At 47.9% G+C, this 25,786-nt stretch overlaps 1 protein-coding gene across 2 annotated transcripts in view; it reads left to right on the top strand.

The window, feature by feature from the left end:
- The window catches only part of Itgb5 (integrin subunit beta 5), a 106,968-nt gene that overhangs the window by 17,556 nt on the left and 63,626 nt on the right, over positions 1-25,786 (top strand). For both annotated transcript variants that reach the window (XM_051149831.1, XM_051149832.1), the window contains exons 3-4: positions 12,716-12,923; positions 21,722-21,971. In XM_051149831.1, coding sequence (XP_051005788.1) covers positions 12,716-12,923; positions 21,722-21,971 — 458 coding nt within the window. The remainder of the gene's footprint in view (positions 1-12,715; positions 12,924-21,721; positions 21,972-25,786) is intronic.

Genomic DNA, 25,786 nt, shown 5'->3' on the forward strand with positions numbered 1-25,786 from the left:
GTGTCAGCAGGCTCTAGTGCAAAGCTGGGGTGCTCTCCCTCCCTCCCCTCCCCTCCCCCCCCCTCCCCTCCCCTCCCCTCTCCTCCTCCTCCTCCTCCTCTTCCTCCTCCTCCTCCTTCTCTCTCTCTCTCTCTCTCTCTCTCTCTCTCTCTCTCTCTCTCTCTCTCTCTCTCTCTGAGACAGGGTTCCTCTGCATAGCCTTGGCTGTCCTGGACTTGCTTTGTAGACCAGACTGGCCTCGAACTCAAGAGATCCACCTGCCTGCCTCTGCCTCCTTGAGCATGGGGATGTCTTCTATAGGGCTTCTTTTTTTTTTTTTTACTTTCACCCCTTTACTTATTTGTTTATCTGTTTGTTTGTTTGTTTTTTGAAACAGAGTTTCTCTGTGTAGCCTTAGCTATCCTGGACTTGCTTTGTAGACCAGGCTCACCTCAAACTCACAGAAGTCCTCTTGCCTCTGCCTCTTGAGTGCTGAGATAAAAGGTGTAGGCCACCATGCCCAGCTGACATTGTAGCTTCTTCAGAGAACGCAGGTCCTCATGCTGGTGGACAGCTGTCGTCTTGGTTTATTTAATGCTTATTAGATAATCTGGCTTCCTGGGATCTTATTTACAAGAGAGCTGTAGGCAGGTGTGATGGCGCATGTGCCATCTCAGCATTTAGAAGGACCTTGAGTTAAGAGGCAAACCTGGGCTACAAAGCAAGACCCTATGTCCAAAGCAAAACAACGGTTGTAAGCTAGAGATGGCCCAGCAGCTAAGAACACATACTGCTTTTGCAGAGAGCTCAAATTTGGTTCTCAGAAGCCATATTAAGTAGCTCACAGCCACCTGTAACTTGAGCTCCAGGGAGGCTGAGACACCTTCTTCTGTACTTGGAGGGACTCTGTGCTTACATGTGCACAGATCCACACATACACAGAACAAAGAGTTAGAAAGTAAGTCATACTTTAGAAAGTCAAAATGAAAACAAGGCTGCCATTTTTTATTTATTTGTTTTGGTTTTCCGAGACAGGGTTTCTCTGTATAGCCTTGGCTGTCCTCGAACTCACAGCATTCCACCTACCTCTGTCTGCCAAGTGCTGGGATTAAAAGGGTATGCCACCACTCCCAGCTCTCCAGGAACTTTTTATGTCCACCAGGCTAGCCTGGAACTCCTCTCAAGTGTGTAATGCCCAGCACCATTTCCTTAAGTCCTAGAGGAAGGAATAAACTTGGGTTATGTTAGATATAAATGCAATATTAGGCCAGTTTTCTTGGTCAGTGTTCTGTAGCTGTGAAGAGACACCACAATCATTACAACTCTTATGAAGGAAAGCATTTGGCTTACAGTTTCAGAGGTTTAGTCCTTTATCAGCATGGCGGCATGCAGACAGGCATGGTGCTGGGGAGGAGCTGAGAGTTCTGCATCTGGATTGACAGGCAGCAGGAAGAGAATCAAACTGGGCCTGGCTTGAGCAGCTGAAACCCAAAGCCCACCCCCAGTGACACTTCCTCCAACAAGGCCACACCTCCTAATCTCTCTCAAGTAAAGACACTCCCTTATGAGCAAGTATTCAAATGTTTGAGCCTATGGGGGTCATTTGTGTTCAAACTACCACACTAGTTTTCCTTCCTTCCTTCCTTCCTTCCTTCTTCCTTCCTTCTCTCCCTCCATTCCTGCCTCCCTCCTTCCCTCCTTCCTTCCTTCTTTCCTTCCACCTAGATTTAGTGCCTTACAAACACAAACATGATACTTGGTTACTAGGAAAATGGCATCAGATCCACCAGAATATATTTAGCACCAGAACTGCTGCCACTTTGGCATGAAACATGTCAGTCGAAGTGCGGAGGCATAAAGTACACTTCGTCTTACATCTTGCTTCATGAGGGATATGTGCCTTGATCATCTTCTTCCTCTCCTCCTCTTCCTCCTCCTCCTTCACAGGAAGGGTCTCACTCTGTAGCCTGGTCTGGTCTGGAACTCACAGATCCACCTGCCTCTGCCTCCCTCTGCTAGGATTACAAGTGTGTGCTGCTATGCCAGCTAAGCTTCTTATCTTAAAAGAAGTTTCCAAGTCACTACTGCTCGTTCTCTCTCTCTCTCTCTCTCTCTCTCTCTCTCTCTCTCTCTCTCTCTGTGTGTGTGTGTGTGTGTGTGTGTGTGTGTGTGGGGTGTTCTAGACAGGGTTTCTCTGTGTAGCCTTGGCTGTCCTGGACTTGCTCTGTAGACCAGGCTGGCCTCGAACTCACAGAGATCCTTCTGCCTCTGCCTCCCTGAGTGCTGGGATTATAGTCATGTGCCACTGTGCCCGGCTTCAGGTCACTTTTTCAAACTTTGTTAGAATCATGGAGCGCAAACCCTCCCTTTGTGAGCACAAGGAGGCAACCCTTGTAGTTTGTGGCTAGCTCTGTCTCTCTAGTGTGGTGTGTGTCCCTGTGGGAGGAAAAGTAGATGGCTTCTGGAGATCATAATACACTTGTTTTACTGGTGATATTTCCGGTGTCCCAGAGAGGTAGAGCGACATACATGTGTCAAAACTGGGCTAGGATTTCCCAGCCTCACTTCTGAGCCTTGGGTGTTTTAGATGACAGCGCCTCTGAGCACACTGACTCTGCAACCTCCATGCAGTAGGGAGTGTATAGTCAAACAGGCTAGAAAGGAATCTTTACGGAGCCAGCCCTTTCCTGCTTGTAGTGTCTGCTATGAACCTTCTCTGGAACAAGTTTTGGTTCTCTCTGACCTCCAGGACAGATGCAGGTTCTGAGGTATCTGCTTTCTGCCCACTGCTGCCCCTTGCCCACCTGCAGCACTTTTTGCCCCAAGGGAACTACGGAGGCTCCTGAGTGTCACGTGGTAAAGCCCACACCGCTCCCTCCCCTCGGGGACCTTCCCAGCAGTCCCTTCCCTTTACCAACAACTTCCAGTTGTTAATAATAATCAGTCCAAGGGGCTGGAGAGATGGCTCAGTGGTTAAGAGCATTGGCTGCTCTTCGAGAGGACCAGGGTTCAATTCCCAGCACCCACATGGCAACTCACAACTGTCTGTAACCCCAGTTCCAGGGAATCTGACACCTTCATATAGACATACATGTAGGCAAAACACCAATGCACCATGTATATACAGATATATATATGTGTGTGTGTGGGGGGGTACTTGTCTACTCTGAACTTTCTATGATGAGCCATCTCTGTCCATTTGTTTGTCCGTCTGCTATGAGAAGGAAAACTCCCACCACTGGCAACAGTTGGGTTTAGTCATTGCTGTATCCTTCTCATTCACAGTGGCCCTAGCCCGTAGTAGTTGCTATGTAGGTATCAGTTGAAGGCTTTCATTGGATGGCTACTCATTACATGCAGCGTTCAGGTACTGGCGTGTTCTTTGCTCTTGTGTGTTCCAGTACTTCTGTGTCATAAGCTTTCCCCTACTTATCTCCTCTTACTGGGTTAAAGTATGTTCCTGTCTGCTGCCAATTAAATCATTGTCTTTTTGTCTTGCTCATACCCAGTGTTGGGTCAGGAATTCATATTTGATAAAAAGATGCCTGCTAAACAGACTCGGAATGAGGCAAGCTTTAAATCCCAGCTTTACCATGGTTTACTCTTTGTCTGAGCCAAGGCGTTTTGTAGCCCAGGCTTGCCCTGATTTGCTGTGTACCTGAGGGTGAGCTTCTGATGGTCTTCTACCTCCTAACCTGTAGGATTACAGGGGTACCACCATTCCCAGTTTGTTTGTTATGTGTCGTATGATGTAGCCCAGGCTATCCTCAAATTCAGCCATCTACCTCTGCCTCTTGGGGTTTTCAGGTGTGAGGTGTTTCACTGCCCCACAGGGTCACTGTTGATGTCTTGAAACATAGAATGAAAGTGATATTACTAGCACCTAGCCTTACTGGGTGTACGTGAGGTTAGGAGCAGGGCTTATAGACGGGACTCCTAATTAACTGAACCTCCCAAATGGCTGGATGAGTTATCCAGTAGACTGCCATTGTCACCTAGTAGCATATTCTGGTGACGTGGGTAATGGGATCTGAGAGTCAGGGTCTGGTTTTGACTCTCAGTTTCTTCTTTGCTTATACAATTCTTCCAAAAGTCCGACCTGATATTGACAGTGAGTAAGTCATTCCAAGGGACACATTTTTTATCGAGTCCACACATGGGTCCTCTGGCTAGCTCACTGGGTGCCCTCTCTGTTTGCATAGAGCCTCATTCTTGGCTGTACCGGAAAGCAGCTTCCCGTCTCTGGGGTGAGCTGTTGTCCCTGAGCATTGCTTGTGTTCTGGGATGCTAGGGCTAACGAACTCGGGAATGGTTTTGGTGTAACTCGTGCCTTAGCGAGACAGAGTAAGTTCAGCTTGTGCCTTCTTACCTACATTCGGGGATACTGTCAGAGGGCAAGGCTCTGCCAGGGCCATGTGATGCATGAGCATCCTCAGGGGTGGTACTCAGTGGGTAGCCTCAGGGGACCCCAGCCAGAGTGGCTTTCTATATATTTTCCAGACAGGATTTTAATCCGTAACCCAGACTGCCCTTGAACGCAGAGTACTCCTTACTCAGCCTTCTGTGTGTGCCAGGTCCATCCCTCTGCCGCCAGCATCCTTATCTTTTTGTTTTGTTTTGTTTTGTTCGTTTTGGTTTCTCTGTGTTAGCCTTGCCTGTCTTGGACTCACTTTGTAGACCAGGCTGGCCTCGAACTCACAGTGATCCACCTGCCTCTGCCTCTGAGTGCTGGGATTAAAGGCATGTGCCACTTGCCTGGCTTTTGGTCGGATGGAACGGAAAAAATACACACAGAGCTACACGGGGCCCTCCCAACAACTGACACCTGCCAGCGCCCCCCCCCCCCCTTGCCCATGAGGGGCGCAGCGGCGGGAGCCCCATCCCTTTGTTAATCCTAGAGCATATTCCCAAGGGGCCCTCTGCTTTGACATGCAGGCATGTGACCTAATGTCCACCTTTCCTGTATTCTTCTTCCCTAGGACCTAAGTTGGGGGCAGCTAGCTGGTGGCCCGCCTCCCTGTGTGCTTCCTTTTCAAAGACTGGTGTTTGCCCCCCAGTGTCTACACCTAGTGTCCGCCCTGCCCCACCTCTGTCCTCACAGCATTCTCCCTCAACCTGACCCTAAGCCTCTTAGGACATTTGCATCCCTTGTCTTACACAGCATGGAACACACAACAAATGCCACCAGTTTATTACCTGCCCTGATAATTTTGTCTATCACTTTTTTAAAAAGTTCTTCAAGACATGGTCTCTCTGTGTAGCCCTGGCTGTCCTGGAACCCACTCTGTAGACCAGGCTGGCCTTGAACTCACATAGATCTGCCTGCCTCTGCCTCCCGAGTGTTGGGATTGAAGGTGCGCACTTCAAATTAATTAGTAATTAGTTAATTACTAATTAGTAGCCAATGAGTTAATGATTAATAACTAAAGGTGGCGGCCACCTGGCATTCATCACTTTTTAAATGTAAACTTTGTTCTTCCCTCAGTAAATTTAACAACCCTGGCAAGAAGGAGAGTGGCAGGCAGCGGGCAGCCCAGATTCTCGCCCCTTGCCGGGCACCGGCTAAAGCTCACACCACTACACTGGCTACAGTGAGAAAGGGAGACAGTGTAGCTGTGTGCCAGAAACCAAAGGAGAAGGAGTTGAGTAGTCTAGCGGTCTGTGCTCTTGGCTGGGAGGCCAGTGTAGCCTGCAAGAGGACTGGGTGAGGATGCTGGGGGTGGGGGAGCAGGGAGCAGGGGGCAGGTTAGGGAGGACAGAGGACAAAGGTAGGCAAAGCTTGCACTCAGGTCTGGGGAACATGGGCAGGTTGCTAGGGTGTGACAATGTGAGGTAATGTGGCCACGGACAGTAAGCACTAGGCTGCTGGGAATTCCAGGGGAAGGACTGAGTCAGGCAAGCTGACACTGTGAGAGAGCAGCGATGTGCATGGGCGGGAAGAGGTCAGAAATGGAAGAAGATCTGAGCTGAGGTGGGGGTAGGATGAGCAGGGGTGGGGGTGAGTGAAATGGGGAGGTAGGGGAGTAGGATGGAGTGAGGGGGTGGGGTGGGGTACCCTTGACCTTGGTCTTGGCTGATGTGGCTAGGGTAGGAGAGAAGCTGAAGTATGAGGAAGCCGGGTAAGAAGCCAGGAAGCAAGATGTGTTATTTTTGGGACAGGATGGTGGCAGGAAAGGTAGAGCACCCCCCTCCCTTTTTTTTTTTTTTTTTTTTAAGGTTAGGGAAGAAATGGAACACATACATACCCCAAAAGAAAAGCAGTGTTTGGCCAACTCACGATGAAAAATGTACATTCATTAAAAAAAAAAAAAAAAGAAAACCAAAAGGAGCAGTTCAGACAGGAAGCTATTAAGAGAGTCCTTAAAAATTGTGATAAAGATGCTGAAGTGTAGCTGAAGGGCGCGGTCTGTAATCCCCGCACTCAGGGAGGCAGAGGCAGGAGCATCTCGGTGAGTTCAAAGCCAGCCTGGTCTACAGAGTGAGTTCCAGGACAGCCAGGGCTACACAGAGAAACCATGTTTCAACAAAACAAAACAAAGAAAGATGAAGTGTAGCTCCTCAAACAGCTGGTAGCTTCTGGTGGCCGAGTGGGAAAGGACTTAGTTAATTTAAAGGAGCTATTTGCTGGGAGTTTGACCATGCTCCAGTGAATACACAGGCAACACTAACTGCACTTGCTGTTGTTTTGTATTTTAGGGGTAGGGGTAGGATGTGCAGTGGTGCAAAGGTAGACCAGTGGGAAGTGAAGCGTGATTGGCCAGCGTGCATCGTATGACATCCCCAAATAGTTAATAAAAATATTATGTTGGAAAAAGAAAAACAAACAAAAAAGCCCTCCAAAAAAACAGTGTTCAGCTGACTTGCAATGAAATGTACATTCCTTACAAGAAGCTGTGCCAGGGCAGAGTGGCTCAGCACCAGAATTCAGAAGTGAGCAGAGTCATCTTGGTCTACTGTGGATGCCTCATAAATATTTGCGCACTGAATCAAACGAACCAATTGAAAGCTGGCATTTCTCCACCCCCCAGGCAGGAAGCCTGCAAGGCAGCGAGTTGCTGGCATGCACCACACGTTCTGGCTAGTCATCAGTTACCATCCCCCAGTGCGCGAGGAACTGCCAAGCTAGAGTGTGGCTTGCACTGGTCAGAGGGTCTGTCCCTGCAGTATCCAGCAAGCAAGGCCAGCCAGCCCCTGAGAGCCGCCAGCTGCCCTGAGCCCAGGTCTTTTCCAGCACTCTCGCCGCCGGCTGGCCGTTGCACTTCTTCCGTTTTCAACCCAGGGCTTGGGCTCGCTGGCCTCTCCTTTCCTTCCGTACTCTTATTTCCTGGGGGCTTTGGTTTCTGTCTTTCTCAGTGGTCCAGAAACAAACCTACCCTTCCTTGAGACAACCACCACACCTCTCTTCAGCCATAATGAGTAGGAATGTTTTGAAATAGTGCAAAGATGATCCAGCGCAGACAGAGGGGCCTGAGTGTTCTGGCCTCGACGCCAGCCTGTGGAGCTGGCCTTGGTCACTGCAAAAGGGATTCGGATTGGTGACAGGTACAGGGAACAAGCGGTTTCTGTTGCAGCCGCAGATAGCACCTTTGGAGTGACCTCCCTGTCGCAGGTGCCTGAGGGAGAAGAGCCTGTCATGGCGACTTGGCTCCTTTTCCTTTCTTTTGATCATTAGCATAGTGTAAGAAGCTTGTGATCCCATTTCTATTTTGTTATCACTACTAGTCACGTGACTGCAACCTGGACCCTCTGGGAGTCCTTAGGAGTCTTTGATCAGGGTGCTTCCACGTGGAGTCCTTGGTAGGTGTTTGCTGTACTAGAACAGTGAGCAGCTGAAGCAGCCATGCCGTGGCCACTGCAAGCTCACACACTGACTTGGTCTCCTCTTTTTCTGTGTTGAGATGAATCATCTTCTCGTTCTTTAGTGGTTTGTGCCTCTCTACCTATCAAGAAAGTGTTTGTTGGGCTTGAGAGATGGCTCAGAGGTTAAGGGCACTGACTACTTGCTCCTCCAGAGGGCCTGAGTTCAATTCCCAGCAACCCAACCACTCCGTTCCGTTGCTCACAACCATCCATAATGTGATCTGGTGCCCTCTTCTGGCCTGCAGGTGTATGTTCAGGCAGAGCACTGTATACATAATAATACGTAAATAAATCTTAAAAAAAAAAAAAAAAGAAAGAAAGTGTTTGTCCTTCAAGTTTGATGGGTGGTGGGAGGATCTTGGGGCATTTTGGGGCTATAGAACTCCTCTGTGTTTAGATGCATGGAGTATGATCCCCATCTATTTCCTGCTGTAGAATTCAGCAGTGGCCTTGGGTATAAAAGGGCACTGAACGTGGGCCCAGACGTCAGGGGACAAGCTGAACTCAAAGGTCATGGGTGGATTGAGATGTGGGTTTCTGGTCCTTAGAAGAGAGTCGGGCACTGGGCGACTCACTCACTTTGCAATGTGACGCCTGAGCATTTGGAATGTCCAGTGTCCATCAGGGGCTGGGTGAGGTCTCTGGGATCTGAAGCCCCTGAAGGCCACTGTGAAGAAGACCTTCTCCATTGTAAGTCTCTTCTGTGAGGGCTTGTGGTTGGTTTCAAGAGATGGCTCTGGGGGCTGGAGAGATGCTTCAGAGGTTAATAAGGAGATGGCTCTGAGATTACAAGCCTATTAAGTCTTCTTGCAGAGTGTCTGAGTTCAGTTCCCACCATCTGGTGGCCCATGGCTTCCTGTAACTCCAATCTCAGGAATTCTGAACTCCCTTGGCACCTGTTCTCACATGTGTGTGTACAGACCCTCCCACCTCACCTCCCCATACATGTAACCAAAAATAAAATGTAAAAGATTTTATAATTTGATGCATCTTCATTCACAGAGATGTAGCTATTGGGCTGTTTTCTTGATTTATATTGGTTTTGTTTGGTTGGTTGGTTTTGGGTTTTCGAGACAAGGTTTCTCTGTGTAGCCTTGGCTATCCTAGATTTACTTTGTAGACCAGGCTGGCCTCGGACTCACAGTGATCCGCCTGCCTCTGCCTCCTGAGTGCTGGGATTAAAGATGTGCGCCACCACTGCCCAGCTATGATTTATATTGTTTTAATACCTGGAAGGTCATAAAGATCAGATTGGCTTCTGGTCTCTGTGGCTTTGGTTTCTTCTCTTTAAATATTCATCTGCCCTTGTGCAGAACTAAAATAACCAGGCAGGAGCTCAAGATAGAAGAGGTCTTAGTCAGGTGTTAGTTAGGGCTTAAGCTCTGTTGCGGCTTTAACAGCCTCTGTCCCTTCAATTGGCCACAAGGAAGACATCAGTGAGGCTGTATTTGGACCATGTCAGAAAGATGGTCCATCCCACTGTGTAAGTATTTGCCTCTTATGTAAAAGTTCTGTAGACTTGTCATATCTAGTATTGCCTAAGAGTTCTTCTGAGACAGTACGGTTACAGGTACCTCAACGACTGTTGAGCACATCGGTCATACCACTGGGCTCAACCCAACTCAGTTTGGCCTGAGTGGCAGTTGACGTTTGCTGCTGACTGTAAGAGAGCTACTAAGGGGACTCTTCCTCAGAAGAGGATGTGCGAGGGCAGACAGGCTGGCTCTGACCTGGGCTTGGGCAGAGTGTAAGGTGATCTCGACCTGTGGGAAGAATTGGGGGAGATGCTTGTACCTGACCGTGGTAGGGCCTTGTGATGGGCTGGTCCAGCGGTTAGCTTTGTAGAGATGAACGAGGGAGGGATCCAGAAACTTCTTAGTTGAGGGAGCAGTGATGGAGGAAGAATGTGCCCTTCAAGCTCTGGCAGCTCTCTAGCCTTCTGTCACAGAACAGTAGGACAGAGTGACACTGTGGAGTCTCAGGTGTTAGCTCTCGCTTCCCTCTGACCTGTTTGCCTCCATCACAGCAGTTCCATCAAGACCAGATGTCACTACCTGGGGGCCAGTTTGGGAAGCCTCAGAGGTTTTTGTTTGGTTGGTTGGTTTTTGTTTTGTTTTCTGAGACAGAGTTTCTCTGTGTAGCCTTGGCTGGCCTGGACTCACTTTGTAGACGAGACTGGCCTTGAACTCACAGAGATCCACCTACCTCTGCCTCCTCGAGTGCTGGGATTATAGACGTGCGGCAGCACACCTAGCTGGAAGCCTCAGGTTTGAAATCTAGGCCCCTAATTATACACATATACATTCTTCTATGTTTATGGAATGTAGTCACCAAGGTTTTTCACAGTGAAGATCTCTAAGGGCTAAACACAGAACATTAAAAACAAACAAACAAAAACCTAAAACACCACTTATTTACCCCCCCCCCCCCCGGACAAAAGCAGAGAAACAAAAATAACTCCACAGATCCAGACGAATGCATTTGGTTTTACTTATTTAAAAGGCTGCATACTGGGTGTGATGGGTCATGCCTAAGATGGTCAAGAAGCTGAGGCAGGAGGATTGCCACAAATTTGAGGTCAGCCTGCGCTAGTTTCAACACCTTCTTGACGGTTGTTGTTGTTGTGCTTTCTGAGACAAGGTCTCACCTTGTAGCCCAGGTTGGCCTTGAACCCACAGAGATCCACCTGCCTCCTGTACCCAAATGCTACGATTATAGACGTGGGCCACAATGCCCAATGCTCTTGAGCCTTAAAGTTTGCAAAGATTCTAAAAGTCATTGGTTAGTCCTAGAACAGCCACACCCTTGACGGAGGGTGTGCCCCCACTAGATTTTTAGGTGTCTGCCAGTAGTCTAGCGTCTACCACAGCAGACTAGGAACACTGACTCATTTGAGGCTTTGCATCCTTATAGCCAGCCAGCCAGGGATTATGTGGCCTGGTGCTGGTATCCACCCAGTACAGAAAGGAGAACAGGCTGGCCTTGCTCTGCTGTTAAACAGTCCTTTCCCGTTGGTAGAGTGCTTGCTTAGCATGAAGCCCTGGATTCTGTCTGTAACACATTATAAATCGCTCCCGGCACTTGGGAGGTGCAGGTACGAGAATTAGAAATTCAAGGTCATCTTAGGCTACAGCAGGAAGTTTGAAACCAGCCTGGGCTACATGACCAAAATTTTAAAACCAGACCCCTTTCTCAAAAGTCTTCTACACAGGTCACGTAGTTTCTAGCAAAAATAGATTTCTCATTTTAAAATCAATGCCTCAATTTTTTGGTGTCCCGTATTAGGTTTGTTCATTCATAGCTTTCTCCCAAATCCAACTTACGAATAAGCCTTCCCCAATCTATGTTTTTCTCAGCCCCTCTATCCTCTTTCCTTTTCCTTTTTTTCTTTATGTTTGCTTGTTTATTTGTTTTTTTGAGACAGACTATCATGTAGCCCAAATTGGCTTCAGACTTGGTATGCAGCTGAGCCTGGTCCTGAACTCTTGGTCCTCTGCCTCCTGAGTGCAGGGAGTGTCACAAAAACTCTCCTATCAGTATTTCTTTCTTTCTTTCTTTTCCTTTTGTTTTGTTTGTTTGTTTTTTGAGACAGGGTTTCTCTGTATAGCATTGGCTGTCCTAGAGTCACTTTGTAGACCAGGCTGGCCTCGAACTAGGCATGAGCTACCACACCCGGCTCAATATTTATTTCTTTACTGTATAAATATCAGTACAGATGAAAATAAAACTACTTCTATCTTCTCATTTTGTCCTAAAGCAGAGAAAATTGTTATTTTCTGCCCTCCTGAGCCTTGCCTCTCCTACCCTACCCCTGTGTGGAGGGGTCATGCACATGCTAGGCAAGTGTTCTGTCACTGAGCTGCACCCCAGGCCTTTGTCTTCATAGTATGCGTGCTGTGGGGTTTCTACTTAGTCTTCGGTTTATTGTAGATAACTCTTTAGAAGTGAGCGATGTGCTGTGTTTTTCTTAAGGTTTAGGTTTACCAGATTGTAGGATTATATTACCAGAGAATGCAGCATGTATCTCTTATAGATCTCGCCCACCCCTCTTTTGAGTATTTTCTCTTCTTTTATGTGCATTGGTGTTTTGCCTACATGTGTGAAATTGTTGGGCCTCCTGGAACTAGAGTTGTGAGCTGCCACATGGTTGCTGGGAATCGAACCTGGATCCTCTGGAAGAGCAGCCAGTGCTCTTAACTGCTGAGCCATCTCTCCAGCCCCTGGATATTGTCTTAAATAATAGAAGATTTCTGCAGGGTGGTGGCAGTACACGCCTTTAATCCCAGCACTTGGGAGGCCGAGGCAGGTGGATCTCTGTGAGTTTGAGGTTAACCTGGTCTACAGAGAAAATTCTAAGTTTTCAAAAAACAAAAACAACAAACAATAAAAAAAACCAAAAAAACATAAAACAAAACAACAACAACAAAATAATACTTCTAGGGGCACAATTCTGATGTCCTGTGTTTGCACATGTGTTCCCTATTGTCCTTATGAATGGCCATGTAGCTTTTCTGTTTTTTTCTCTCTCCTTTCCCTCTCTTTGCAGAGTGCTGGGGTCTAACCCAGGTCTTGTACATGCTAGGCAACACTGTTAACGCCAAGCTACAACCCAGCCAGATTCTTCCTATGGTGAATTGTGCAGACAGGAATACTTCGATCACCAAGATGGACAGTGAAAACAATCATTTTTTTTATACACTAACATTAGTTCACAACAAGCCTGGGTGACCCGGCCCTTCAGTCAATCCCCTTAGTCCTCCTGAGGCACTTGGCTGGGGATTGCCCCACTTTGCACTATCAAACAATGAAAATGGGGTACAGAGTTTCAGGCCCTACCCTGATGGCTGCCTGCTTTTGCCTCTGTTTCTCCACACAGTACTTCGGCAACAGCCCACGGTCCGTCTCCTCTCGGTGTGACTTTAAGGCAAACCTCATCCGAAATGGCTGTGGAGGTGAGATCGAATGTCCGGCCAGCAGTACCCGTGTCCTTCGGAGCCTACCCCTCAGCAGCAAGGGCTCCAGTGCCATGGGCTCTGACGTCATCCAGATGACGCCGCAGGAGATTGCGGTGAGCCTCCGGCCAGGTGAGGCTTTCTCAGGATGGGTTGGGTGCTGTGGGTCCAGAAAAGCTCAATGGATGGGACGTGCTAATCTGGAAAATGAGCTTGATTGAGATCAGAGCCTGGAGATGGTAATGGGACGAAAGGCTCACACCAGGAAGCAGAGTACAAGGTTGCTGGAGATAAGGCCATGTGGCTTATGTTTCTTAAGGATTGTAGTAGAGGCCGTGTCTTAATGCATGAGGCATGCCCTAGGGTACCACCATCACTTCTGCAACAAATGGAACGAACAAGCAAACCCCGACCCAAAACAATATTGTGGTATGATATATCTATATATAACATAAAATTTCCCATTTAAACCTTTTAAAAATATTCATTTTTATTGTTTTTAATAATGTGTGTGTGTGTGTAAGCGTGTGCATGTGAGCATCTCAGAGGCCAGAGGCATGGGACGGATCCCCTGGAGATCCACTTAGAGTTCAGGTGGCTGTATGGTGCCTGACATGGTGCTGGGAACTGGACTCAGGTCCATTTGTAGTTTCTCTGCTTGGGTGGGACCAGATCTTAACCACTACACTATCTCTGCAGTCCCCATTTAAACTTTTTATTTTTATTTTTTATTTATTTTTATTTATTTTGAGGCATGGTCTCACTGTGTAGCCCTTGACTGGCCTGGAATTTGCTTTTGAAGAGCAGCTGGCCTGGGACTCACAGAGATCTGCCTGCCTCAGTCCTGGCATTAAAAGCACATCTTAGCCATTTTTAAGCATACAGTTCAAGTCACCATGTTGTGCCACCATGACTGTTTCCGCACTACTTCATCTCAAACAGAAACCCTCCACCTAAGGAGGTAGGGAATGCTTCACCCGTGTTTACTCCTAAGCACTGAAGTCTCCTTCCGTCTAGCCTAGTGACCTCTTACAAGTAGGAGCGTACAACATTTGTCCTTTGCTGCCACTTTGACACAGCACTTTCAAGGTTCGTCAGACTGGAGTCCGAGGCAGAACTTCCTGCTTCCAGGCTGAGTGAGGCTATGTCACACACACTCGGAACATCACATTTTCTTTGTCCACTCATTTGCTAGTGGACACTGAGCTGTTTTGATTTTTTTTTTTTTTTTTTTTTCACTATGGCAAACTGTGCTGGTTTTATTGCTGGGAGTGTGCCATCAGGGTTTTTCCCTATTCAAAAGCTTTGTTCTTTAAAAAAAAATGTCTCATGTAGCCCAGGTTTGCCTCAAGCTCACTATGTAGGCGAGGATGACCTTGAACTCCCGATCCTCCGGACTTCACTTCTAAGTGCTGGAATTACAGATGTGTACCCCGGCACCTGAATGTGTAGCACTGGGGACCCAGCTCCGGCCTCTGTGCTTGTAATGTTGGCCGCTGTGCTAGTTTAGCCGGCCATCACCGAATGCTCGTTCTGCATATGGAATTGGTGTGTGTCGAGGAGGCCGTGCTTGTAGCTAAACTAGAAAACCTGACTTTGTTGAGTGGGGCAGAAATCTCCTGGTTGCATTGCTTTGGGGCCCCTCACCTAGCCCACTGTCTGTAACAGTTGGCAGGAGCTATTTCTAGGTGGCTGTTTAGTGCTCAGGACAGATTGAAGGGGGGGGGGGGGGGGGGGGCAACTATGACTGTGGCTAGTCCCCTAGCTTGGAGGCCCTGCCTGGGCAGGTTGTTTAACCCTTGTGCGTCACAAGGTTGTCATCTTCACTGAAGTGCTCAGAGCCTGACACAAGACTGTTTTCTAAAGAGCACATGGGACATGTCTTGATCCCAGGACTGAGAGGCTGAGGTGAGCAATCTGGTCAATGTACTGAGTTTCAGGTCTGCAGGGGCCACATAGTAAGACTCTCCAAAACAAAACAAAAGCAAAAGCAAACAAACCTAATACCAAGCCAATCAAACAGACAGGGAGAGAGAGAGAGAGAGAGAGAGAGAGAGAGAGAGAGAGAGAGAGAGAGAGAGAGAGAGAGAGAGAGAGAGAGAGAGAGAGACTTCAGAAGTTAAAACCATCATTTTTAAAGGATAATAATTGGTAGACATCGGTACCAATGCCCCAGGACGGGCTCTGGTGCAGTGGAGTGTACAGGGTAAGCCTTCCTCAAAGCTCTTTGTTGCCATAGCTGTTTGTATTTCGTGCTTCTGTGAACATGCATTGGTTTAGAATGAGCTTTGAGTCACCAAGATGCTCGGGGAAATGTTTGGTTTTATTTGTTTCAATTATTGTGAAGCCAAAACAAAAGACGTACAAGTTGGCCCAGGTGGATGGAGTGGCCCAGATTACGGAATTTAGTCACACATCCTGTTAAACTATAATGTAGTTTCTAGTATTAGAAAGAAAGTAAGAACAGGATCGATCCTGTGTTATTTACTGAGTGTAGTGGTAGGCTGGTCGGAGGGAGGGCCCAGCTCTGGGAAGACTGGTGATGAAGGGGCTGGCCACCCCACGAAGATAAGTTTTGGTAGAGATGAAGATGTTGGGGGGACCTGAAGAAAAGTAGAATTACTAAAGTTCTAGAATCATTGTGAGTATATTTCTAGAGACAGAAGTACTTGAAACAGTTGTGCCTTTAAAGTTTTGAAAACATAGTTTTAACGCAAAAGAGAAATAGGCAAAATCCTCATATATATGGGGATAGAGGACTTAGCTGTTATACTTAGCAAAAACCCGAGTTTATGGAGTGCGTTTTTGCCCCCAGGGAGCTCTTCAATTCTGGGGAGCTCTGTCAAGTATGTGGGGATTAGCTCTTCTTTTATATGGTCTTAGCATTGCTTTCCTGTTCCCCGCCCCTCATTGCTCCCCCCCACACACCTTGCCTTATAATAAGCATTTGTTGACTGAAAGGGAACTTTACACCAGACAAGCCAGGGACAAGCCTCAGCATAACTTGAAAGGCGCCTCATGATGGCCAGGCTGCTGCACCAGGATAGATCTGAAGGAGAAGAAAAGGGCCTGGGTGGTGAGGGGGCAGGGAAAGGATGATGGAGAAGGATTTCTTTACTTATGCTTTTGAAAAAAATTTTCTTTTAATTACATGTTGGTCTGGAGAGGTGGCCCAGCCATTAAAAGTTACATTTATTTGCCTGTTGTGGTGTCATGGTGGCACATACCCTTAGCCCAACACTTGAGAGGCAAAAGTGAGGTGATATCTATGAGTTTGAGGAAAGAATGGTCTACATTGGGAATTCCAGGCTAGCCAGGACTCTATAGTGAGACACTGTCTCAAAAACAATTCTGTCTCTTGTGAGAGTCTGTTCTCTGCTTCTACCATATGAATCCAGGGACCAAACCCCATTATCTGCTGAGCCCCCTTGGGCCCTTCATTATTATTCCTATTATTTTATTATCGCATATGTGTAAATGTTTGCCTACATGAATGTCCGTGTATCACATGTGTGCCTGATACCTGCCGATGCCAGAAGAGGCTATTGGAGCCCCTAAAACTGGAGTCACAGGTGGCTTTGAGGACACCATGTGAGTGCAGGGAATCAACCCAGGACCTTTGGAAGATTAGCCAGGGCCCTTAACCATTGAGCCATCTCTCAGCCCCCTTCCCAGTAAAAACATTTTTATTACATTTTAGTGTATGTGGATTGGGGGAGGGGCAACTCTTTTGTGAGTCCTTTTTTCTTTCCACCATGTGTGGGACATGAGAGCAAATACAGGCCCCCAGGCTTAGAGGTGGTGGCCGTGTCCTCTGAGCCATCTTACTTGCAGCCCTTCTTCTTTAGTTCTTAAGCAGGATTTTTAAAACTTTCTCAGATTGAGATAGAATTCACGTATCACAAGCCATACAATTTTTAAATGCTCAGGCCACTGGCTCTGAGTCTACTGTGAAGCTGGCTAGCCATGGCCACTGTGTAACTACAGGCTGTTTTCACACTGTCAGTTTGAACCAACAAATGACTCTTCTTCCTCTTCCACACCTGTGTTCATTGCTCTGATGTCGCCCTCACTAAGCATTTCCAGCTGGTTATGCAGCACGGGGATCTTAATTTATCCATGTTGTGGAGACGTGCTTCTTCCTGGTGTGTGTGTGTGTGTGTGTGTGTGTGTGTGTGTGTGTGTGTGTGTGTGTGTGTGTGTGTTTTCTCGAGACAGGGTTTCTTTGTGTAACCTTGGCTGGCCTGGACTCCCTTTGTAGACCAGGCTGGCCTCGAACTCATAGAGATCCACCTGCCTCTGCCTCCCGAGTGCTGGGGTTACAGGTGTGCACTACTGTGCCCGACTCCTTCCTGATATTTTTAAACTAGGGTCTCACTGTGTAGCTCAAGCTGTCCTGGCATTTATGACTCTTCTGCTTTAGCCCTCCCAAGACAGGCACTCCCATGCCCCGTTACTTCCTCCTTTTTATGGCCAAATCATACTCCATGGACTTAGTCTGTGCCTTAGATGGTTGGCAGTTTCCACTGGGTAATTTTGAATATTCATGTACAAGTTTTTGGGAGCCATATGGTTTCAATAATTTGGGTCTATAGCTAGGAGTGGAGTTGCTGAATCGTATGGTAATTCAGTGTTTAACTTTCTGAAGAACTGCCAAACTTTAAGCACAGTTTTATATAAATACAAGGATCATGTTTTCCATTTTATTTCAACACTGGAAACTGTATGTCAGGATAAGAATTTAAAAAAAAAAAAAACCTTAACAAAAGGCATGAAATTCTTAGGATATGCATGTTAAGTAAAACTTACTGAGATAAGCAAAAGTGAGGGGTAGTTTTCAAATACTGTGGCACTCCAAAGGTTTCTTTGAGTTATTTACCTCAATCTTTTAGCTTCTTAAATATCTCTTTTAAAAAATATTATATTGTTTGTGTTTGTGCACATATGATGTGTGTGTGTGTGTGTGTGTGATATGCAATGGTGCATGTGTAGAGGCCAGAGGATCTCTCTCTCTCTCTCTCTCTCTCTCTCTCTCTGGGTTTTTTGTTTTGTTTTGTTTTGTTGTTGTTGTTTTTGTTTTTTTGGTTTTTTTGAGACAGGGTTTCTCTGTGTAGCCTTGGCTGTGCTGGACTCGCTTTGTAGACCAGGCTGGCCTCGAACTCACAGAGATCCACCTGCCTCTGCCTCCCGAGTGCTGGGATTAAAGGCTTGCGCCACCACGCCCGGCTCAGAGGACAACTTGTGCTTAAGACTGACGATCTGAGTTCATTTCCCTGCAAAGGATATGAAAAGCTCTACTCAGCAGTGCATTTGGGTAACCTTGGCATTGCCAGACTGAGGTGGGAGGTGGAGACAGGCAAATTGCCTCCAAGTTTGCTGGTCAGCAGCCAGAAGCATATGGGGAAAGCTGCAGAGACAAGAGAGACCCCTGTCACTAAGCAAAAGTGGAAGGCAAGAATCAGCTTGGGAAAGTTGTTCTCCACCGGTTAGAGCGCACCCGCAGGCCTCTCCGCTTATTTGAAGATGGCAGGAGGCTTTATTTGTTAAGATCCTGACTTGTCTTGACTTGTGAACAAAGTCAGGCTTGGAGTTCTGATCTCAGCCTAGCAGTGCCTAGCGCAGAGCATCTGAAGCGTGCTTCCAGGGACAAAAGTGAAGTTTTCTTATTAAAGGGAAGGCAGAGAAAAGAAAGTGTTCAAATACCTTCCAGGCGCGGTGGCTAGTTAGTACTTGATTAGAGGGAGAACCTGTACTTAGCGCTGGCGGGAATCCTGTGCGGAACACAAGCAGCGTGGGGGGGGGGGGCTTTGAAATCAGGAAACCAGCGCAGGAGAGGGGCTGGCTGCTGGACTTCGGGCTGGGGGTGGGGCGGGGTGGGGGCGGGGGTAGGGGCGGGGCCCTCCATTCTCTCAGGTGCAAGTGATCAGCTTCTCTTTGTAGTTCACTTTATTGTATTTCCCCATCCTACTTCTGGTCCTGAGGTGGGGATTATGTGGAATAACCCGGGAGAGAAGATGTTCAAACCTGTAGGGCTCCCAGGCAGAGAGGGAGGCTGTGGGGGCGAGGGGGGAGAGAGAGGGGATGGGTGGGCAAGGGGGGAGGGGTGGGATAATAAATCCAGCCAGAGGCAGGTACGGACCAGCCCTGCTGGTGAAGGTGAGGCCTCTGCCCCCTGCATAGGCCATCGTTAGGCCATCGGAGTGTGTGTGTCTAAGCAAAGTCACACCCAAAGGTGGGAAAGGTGCCTGGACCTGGCAAAGCACACTCCACACATGGCCCGTGGTGCCACCAGCCTCCCTGTCAACCTGCAAACCGGAGAGGCCACCCTTGCTGCTTCTGCTGCTGCTAGCGCACCCGCTGCAGAGTGACGCCCACTCCGCCCACTCTGAGAGAACAAGACTGTCCGTCTCACAGGAACCGCTGACGGAACACATTCCGTGATCACCAGAGCCCTCGTAGGAGGGTGCAGCATTTAGAGTAACCCATGTAACGGCTGGTGCTCAGCACAATTAGTCCCACACTCTTTGTCACACCCTCCATGTCTGGAGAACTGGGAGAAATGGGAAGAGCTGTATATGTGCACGCACTTTTCTCAGCGAGCTTTTTCCCTTAGAATTTAATGCCAGGACATTCCCCATTTCCCACTTGCAAGCCTGGTGCCGCTTAGTCCATGGCTGCCCCTCGGCTTCCCTCCTTCTCTGTCTGTGAGTTATTGGGCAAAGCTCAGTAAGGCAGTAGTACAGTCTGCATAGAAGAAGATGGAGTAAGAGACTTGGGAAGATGGGCAGGTGTCAGAAAAGCCCGCCTGAGGTCACAGATCGGGACAGAAGATGCTCTGTCCATCTGGGGTCTGGCTTCTTAATGCAAAAGGCCAAGTGGGGTGCACACAGGGTGGGGGTAACCTCCCTTTTTCAAGTTCTTCCTTACTCCCCACCGTGATAGGCATCCATCCAAGGAGTCCAGTGGAAAGACCTGCTGTGTCTGTCCAGTGGGAGCCTGAGGACCACGCAGCTCAGAATTCATTCCGGAAGAAATCTCAAATATTCTTCTGTCTGAGTCAGACTCTGGCAGTTTTTAAAAATAGGCTCACAGCAACAGGCGACCTAAACTACATCAGTCTTGAGGCAGCTGGGACAATGCATGCAAAAACAAGTCAGGAGAAACAGCTTTGCCACCAAGTCTACAGCTAGGAGCTGCAACCACCACACTCCGTTCGTTCGTGCAAGCTTTTGTCATTCTAGAGCCCTGCTGCTGTCCCACAGGAGTGCATCCCCGCCTCAACAGATGCTCTGAGCACCACTGTTCTCACTTCATATTTAAGTAAACCTAGGTGCAGGATGTACCCCTGCTCTGACTTATGAAGTGTGTCTTTTCTTCCAGTGGGAGGAGAGGAAGCATGAAGGATTGGGCCTGTGTCTTGCAAGGGCCAGGACTTAGCCCCACAGGATGCAAGAGGCTTTCTGAGCTAGACAACCAAGGAAGGTGGTGGCATGTGCATTTTGGCTCTTGCATCTCTAAATACATTAAAAAAAAAAAAAAAAAAAAAAAAAACCCAGATTTCAAATGCTCAAGAGCTGTGCTGCCCTAGGCCAAATAGGACACCTGGTACCTTGGCAGGCCTGTGAGGTGAGGCAGACACTTACCTGCTGGGAGCTGAACTTGGAAGTCAGTCCTAAGTGATTTGCGCTTAGAAAAGATGACAGGATTTAGGGATTTTTATCCCTCAGTTACTTTCCTGACTTGGGCCTCTCCAAACCCTGAGGGGTGAGCTAGTAGGTCTGCTTGCTCCTTGCCTTTAATTAATTCCCACTTTCCGCAACAGCTGGCTGTCCTACCATAGAACCCAAATCTTATATTTGGTACACAATTTGGTAGTGTCTTTTCTTTTCTTTGTTCTTTCTTTTTAATAAAATAGTTAATGCAGTATATGTCCTATACATATGCCTAGTGTGTGTATATTCATTGTCACTTTTATAAATGTACTTAGTGACTTTTGGTATTTTTACCCCCACCCCCACCCCCAGCTCCACCTTCTTTTAGCCCTTTCCATTGGACCTCTTCTTACATTTCCTTTATAGTCCCAGGTCTGTAGTGTGTGTGTGTGTGTGTGTGTGTGTGTGTGTGTGTGTGTGTGTGTGTGTGTGTAAGTAAGTGTAAGAGTCCTATTACTAAATCTGGAGCTAGGCTGGAGCCCAGCAAACTCCAGTGATCCTCCTCCTGTCTCCACTTCCCACAATGCTGGTGTTACAAATATGCTAGATGCTACAAACATCTGGCTTTTTATGTAGGTACCGGGTATTTAAACTCAGGTCATAATGTCAGCACAGCGAGTCTTTTTACTCACTGAACTGTCTCCCCAGCCCCAAGTTACTGTCTTTGTTAGCTGCTTTGTCATCTGCCCTCCCTTGACTTTTACCCAGTTACAGCCCATGCCACCCCCCCCCCCCCCCCCCACCCCATTACAGCCCCACCCCCAGTTCTCACTCCCGGCCACTCCCTCTTGTTAATGCCTTTGCTTCCGGTGCACACCCTGCCCTGTCCGGATCAGGTCTTCTGGAGTGTGCAGGTGGTCTACTTTCAACCCAGGTTGCATGGGCTCTGTGCTCACAGTTCCCCACGGGTCTGTTTTGCTGAGAGACAGTTCCTCAGCCACGCTGTCACAGGTGTTACCCAGGGCTTCACTCTCAGCACCACAGGCACTCAGACACTGTACTTCCAGGAAAAAAAAAAAGTGTTTCTTTTCAGTGGTGCACCATCACCCAAGAAGAGGAATTGGTTTTAATTTTTTTTGAGAGGTCAGACAAACCCGAGGCGAGACAAATGTTTTACAGAGTAACCACTCCATGGTGAGAACTCGGGAGGCAGAGGCTGCCCTTTTGCCCCAGCAAGCCACCTGGCCTCTAACTGGGGTGACCTCTCTGTTGGCGCAGGTGACCGGACTACGCTGCAGCTGCAGGTGCGCCAGGTGGAGGACTATCCCGTGGACCTGTACTACCTGATGGACCTCTCCCTCTCCATGAAGGATGACCTGGACAACATCCGGAGCCTGGGCACCAAGCTTGCCGAGGAGATGCGGAAGCTCACTAGTAACTTCCGCTTGGGTTTTGGGTCTTTCGTTGACAAGGACATCTCTCCTTTCTCCTACACAGCACCGCGATACCAGACCAACCCGTGTATCGGGTGAGTGAGAAGCTGTCCTTCTCTGGGCTCCGTGGAGTGCTGGGATGAAGTGGGAAAACCGAGCTCACAGAAAAGGCTAGTTTAGGGGAGATGTTAGGCTTAGGTATTTAATGATTAACGATGGCCACATTCTGTCCTTGCACAATATATGAAAGTTATATCCTGGCATGATTTGTTTTCCTTTCCCCCGAGACAGAGTTTCTCTGTGTAGCCTTGGCTATCCTGGACTCACTCTCAGGCTGGCTTCAAACTCACCTTGAACTCACCTGCCTCTGCCTCCTGAGTGCTGGGATTACAGGCGTGCGCCACCACACCCAGCTCAAGACTTGATGATCTTGTGGGGCTTACTTTCTTGCCTACTTTACCTGGCACTGTTTTTCTTACACTAAGATAATTAAGTACCCGGGAGGTGGTGGACACGCCTTTAATCCAATGAGCCTGCCATTACATGGGCTCTAGGGAACATGCAGGGTTTAGGCTTGTTTGGTGAACACTTTACCCACTGAGCTATTTCTTTAGCCTTTTTTTTTTTTAAACGACATTATTTATTTATTTATTTATGTTTTTATTTTAATGTAGCCCTGGCTGTCCTCCAACTATCTGTAGGCTAGGCTGGCCTTGAACTTAACAGGCATCCTTCTGCCTCTGCCTGCCAAGTGCTGGGGTTATAGGTGTTTGCTATCTTGCCTGCATGTATGTATGTGTGCATGTAAGTATGTATGTATGTGTGTATGTATATTTCGTATGCCTGAATTAGAAATTGTTTCACAAGTTATCAATGAACACGAGTTTTAAATTTCTCACACAAAACAAATCCAGAAGTTTATACTGGCCAGACTTGCTGCGGGGGGTGGGGGGGGTGGGGGGTGTCTCCCGATCCGTGGATACCTATTCTCGGGGATAGAGATCCGGTCCACACATGGCTTCAAGGTCACCCAGCCTAGATGACTATACCTTAAATGGGACTGTCTGCTCCCATACTCTTTTTGTTTGTTTGTTTGTTTGTTCCTTTGTTGAGACAGGGTGTCTCTGTGTTAGCCTTGGCTGTCCTGGACCTTTGTAGACTAGGTTGGCCTCGAACTCACAGCGATCCACCTGCCTCTGCCTCCTGAGTGCTGGGACTAAAGGCGTGCGCCACCACACCCAGCCATTCCCATACTCTTTTTAAAAAATTAATTTATTTTTATTTCATGTGCGTTGGTATTTTGCTTGTACATATGTCTGTGTGAAGGTGTTGGGTCCCCTGGAACAGACAGTTGCGAGCTGCTATGTGGGTGCTGGAAATTGAACTCAGGTCCTTTAGCAGAGCAGGCAGTGCTCTAAACCGCTGAGCCAGCTCTCCAGCCCTCTGCTCCATACTCTTAAATAGGAGGCCGGACATTAGGTTAGCTATGTAAGCAGGGAAAGAAACAGCAGGACTGGTAAGCAGATGGGCCTGAACGTGGGCCACATCCTCCCACACCCCTGACACAGTGACGACGGAGGTGGCTTCTCTCTTTCCTAGCGTCTCAAGTGATGCGTGAGATGCAAACGCTGGGCAGTACAAGGGCATTACAGTGGTTGGTGACTTCTAGCCTTCTCTTGCCTCGTCGCCACCTTTGACCTTAATGAGTCTTTGGGGTTTAAGGCTCAGTGTGCTCACGTGATGGGGAACAGCTTAACCTTTTGGTTCTCACTAAGCTTCAGATGCCACTTTAATGAGATTACCTCATTGCATCCATGCTGGCCTCCTCAGGTCCCCAAGGCTCCTAAGCCATGTTTACAGGTGAGGAAAGTGAAGCCTACAAAGAGTAAATACCTTCACACAGGTACCTCAGGGGGCAGACTGGAGCCTCATTAACACAGTGCCATTTTGTCCTCATCCAAGATACTTTATCTGAGGCTACGTGACAGCGTGCACTCCCAAGTTCCCAGGAGCCAGCCAGAGTTCACCTAGTCTGCAGTAGGAAGTCCCCAAACGTCCACCGATAAACATCTTCAAAGCATCGTCCTTATTTGTATGAAATCTGAGGATGGCTGAGCAGTGCTGACCCTTGGCACCTCTCCTTTAGGGATCCAGGCCTTTTCCATGTTGAGATATCAGTTTTGAATCTTAGTTTCTTGCTGTCAAGTGTTTTAAAGACCCTGGCCTTACTTCTCCCTATGTCTTTGCAACCCAAACAATTCCAGCTCCAAGCTAGGTTGGGTGTTGGGTGAGGTGGTGTTGTTCTGGCAGCCTGTTTTCTGAGTCTCCCACACCCCCCACCCCCGCCAACCTCTCTCCCTCCCCCCATCCTCTTAGTTTTATTCTTGATGCTGGCTTAGATCCTTCTCAGGGGTCAGAAACCAACACAAAGATTGGAAAAACAGTAAGATCTTTGAGTCTGAGGCCAGCCTGACCTATAGAGTGTGTTCCAGGGGAGCCAGGGCTATACAGAGAAACTTGTCTCAAAACAAACAAACAAACAAACAAACAAGAGAAAGAAGGAAAAAAACAGTAAGATAAACAGTTTTAAATACAGGTATATTCAAAGACCTTAAGCATAAAGAGCTGTTGGCATCATTACAGCCATAAATAGCCGTAAGCTACGTAAACTACCTTATGATTAGTAGACTAGTCTCCAAGGCCCCTTTCAGCTGTCCCTCGGTCACATGTGTTGTCATTGGGGGTTTTGCTACTTACTGGGAGCAACAGCATGCTAACCAAAACAATTATTTGGATCCACTGGAACAGTGGTTCCATCCTCTTTTCCGTCCCTGCCCTGATTGGGCTCCAACTCTAGTTGGGCAGGGTGTGTCTGCACCCACGCAGATGCTGGGCTGGGAGCTGGCAGAGGATGAAGGACCAAGTCTGGGTGCTTAGCATCCGAATAGTCAGGGCCATTGCACACAGCTATTCAGAGCTCCTACTGGAAGCCCTCTGGGCAGAAACAGTGGCAGACAGGGCACTTCTGGACTGTGAGTACAGAGCACTCTGAAAAGCTGTTCCTAAGACAGGAAATCAGCGAAGAAAGGGTGTTAGGAAGGAAACATCAAATCTAAGTCATGCAAATCCCTCTTTTGTAAGCCAGGAAGTGCTAGGAGAGACACTTTAGTCTTGGGGTCAGGCTGGCCTTTCTATCCTGGGGTCCCAGTCTCCCTGGAGAGTTCCTTTTGCAACTTGGGAGAGACAGCACAAGCCAGAGAGTGTAATCTAGCTGTTCCACACCAGGTCTGGGACAACGCACAAGTTGTTTGCTTTTCTGTTAAAGGGGCTCACGAATTAGTTACTAACATCTAAAAGAGAATTCACCACAAATAACCAGAATTCCTATGCTTCTCCACTTGGGATAGAATGCACAAGAAATACTAAGTCTAAGGAAGTACCAGGCCTGCCCTGGGGACAACAAAGTAATGTAAGCATCAGATTAAAGACTAGAATGTTAATTGGAGCAGCTCTAGGAAATCCCGATGCTCAATGCTCGCTGACATCCCATTTTCTCTCTCTCTCTCTCTCTCTCTCTCTCTCTCTCTCTCTCTCTCTCTCTCTTTCTTACTTTCTTTCTTTGTTTTGAGACAGGGTTTCTCTGCGTAGCCCTGACTATCCTGGACTCGCTTTTGTAGACCAGGCTGGCTTCTAACTCACAGAGATCTGCCTGCCTCTGCCTCCCTGAGTGCTGGGATTAAAGGCGAGCGCCCCATTTTCCGTTGCCAGCTGTGGGACTTTTTTCTTTGAGCAGCCATCAGGATACATCTCCATCAATATTTATACATTTTCACCCTTCAGGAAGCCACAGTGTTCCTTGGCCATGTTAAAGGTGTCTTTCTACCACCTTCTGGCATCTTAGTGGATGTGC

Source organism: Acomys russatus, chromosome 8 (genome assembly GCF_903995435.1).
Source record: "Acomys russatus chromosome 8, mAcoRus1.1, whole genome shotgun sequence".
NCBI lineage: Eukaryota > Metazoa > Chordata > Mammalia > Rodentia > Muridae > Acomys > Acomys russatus.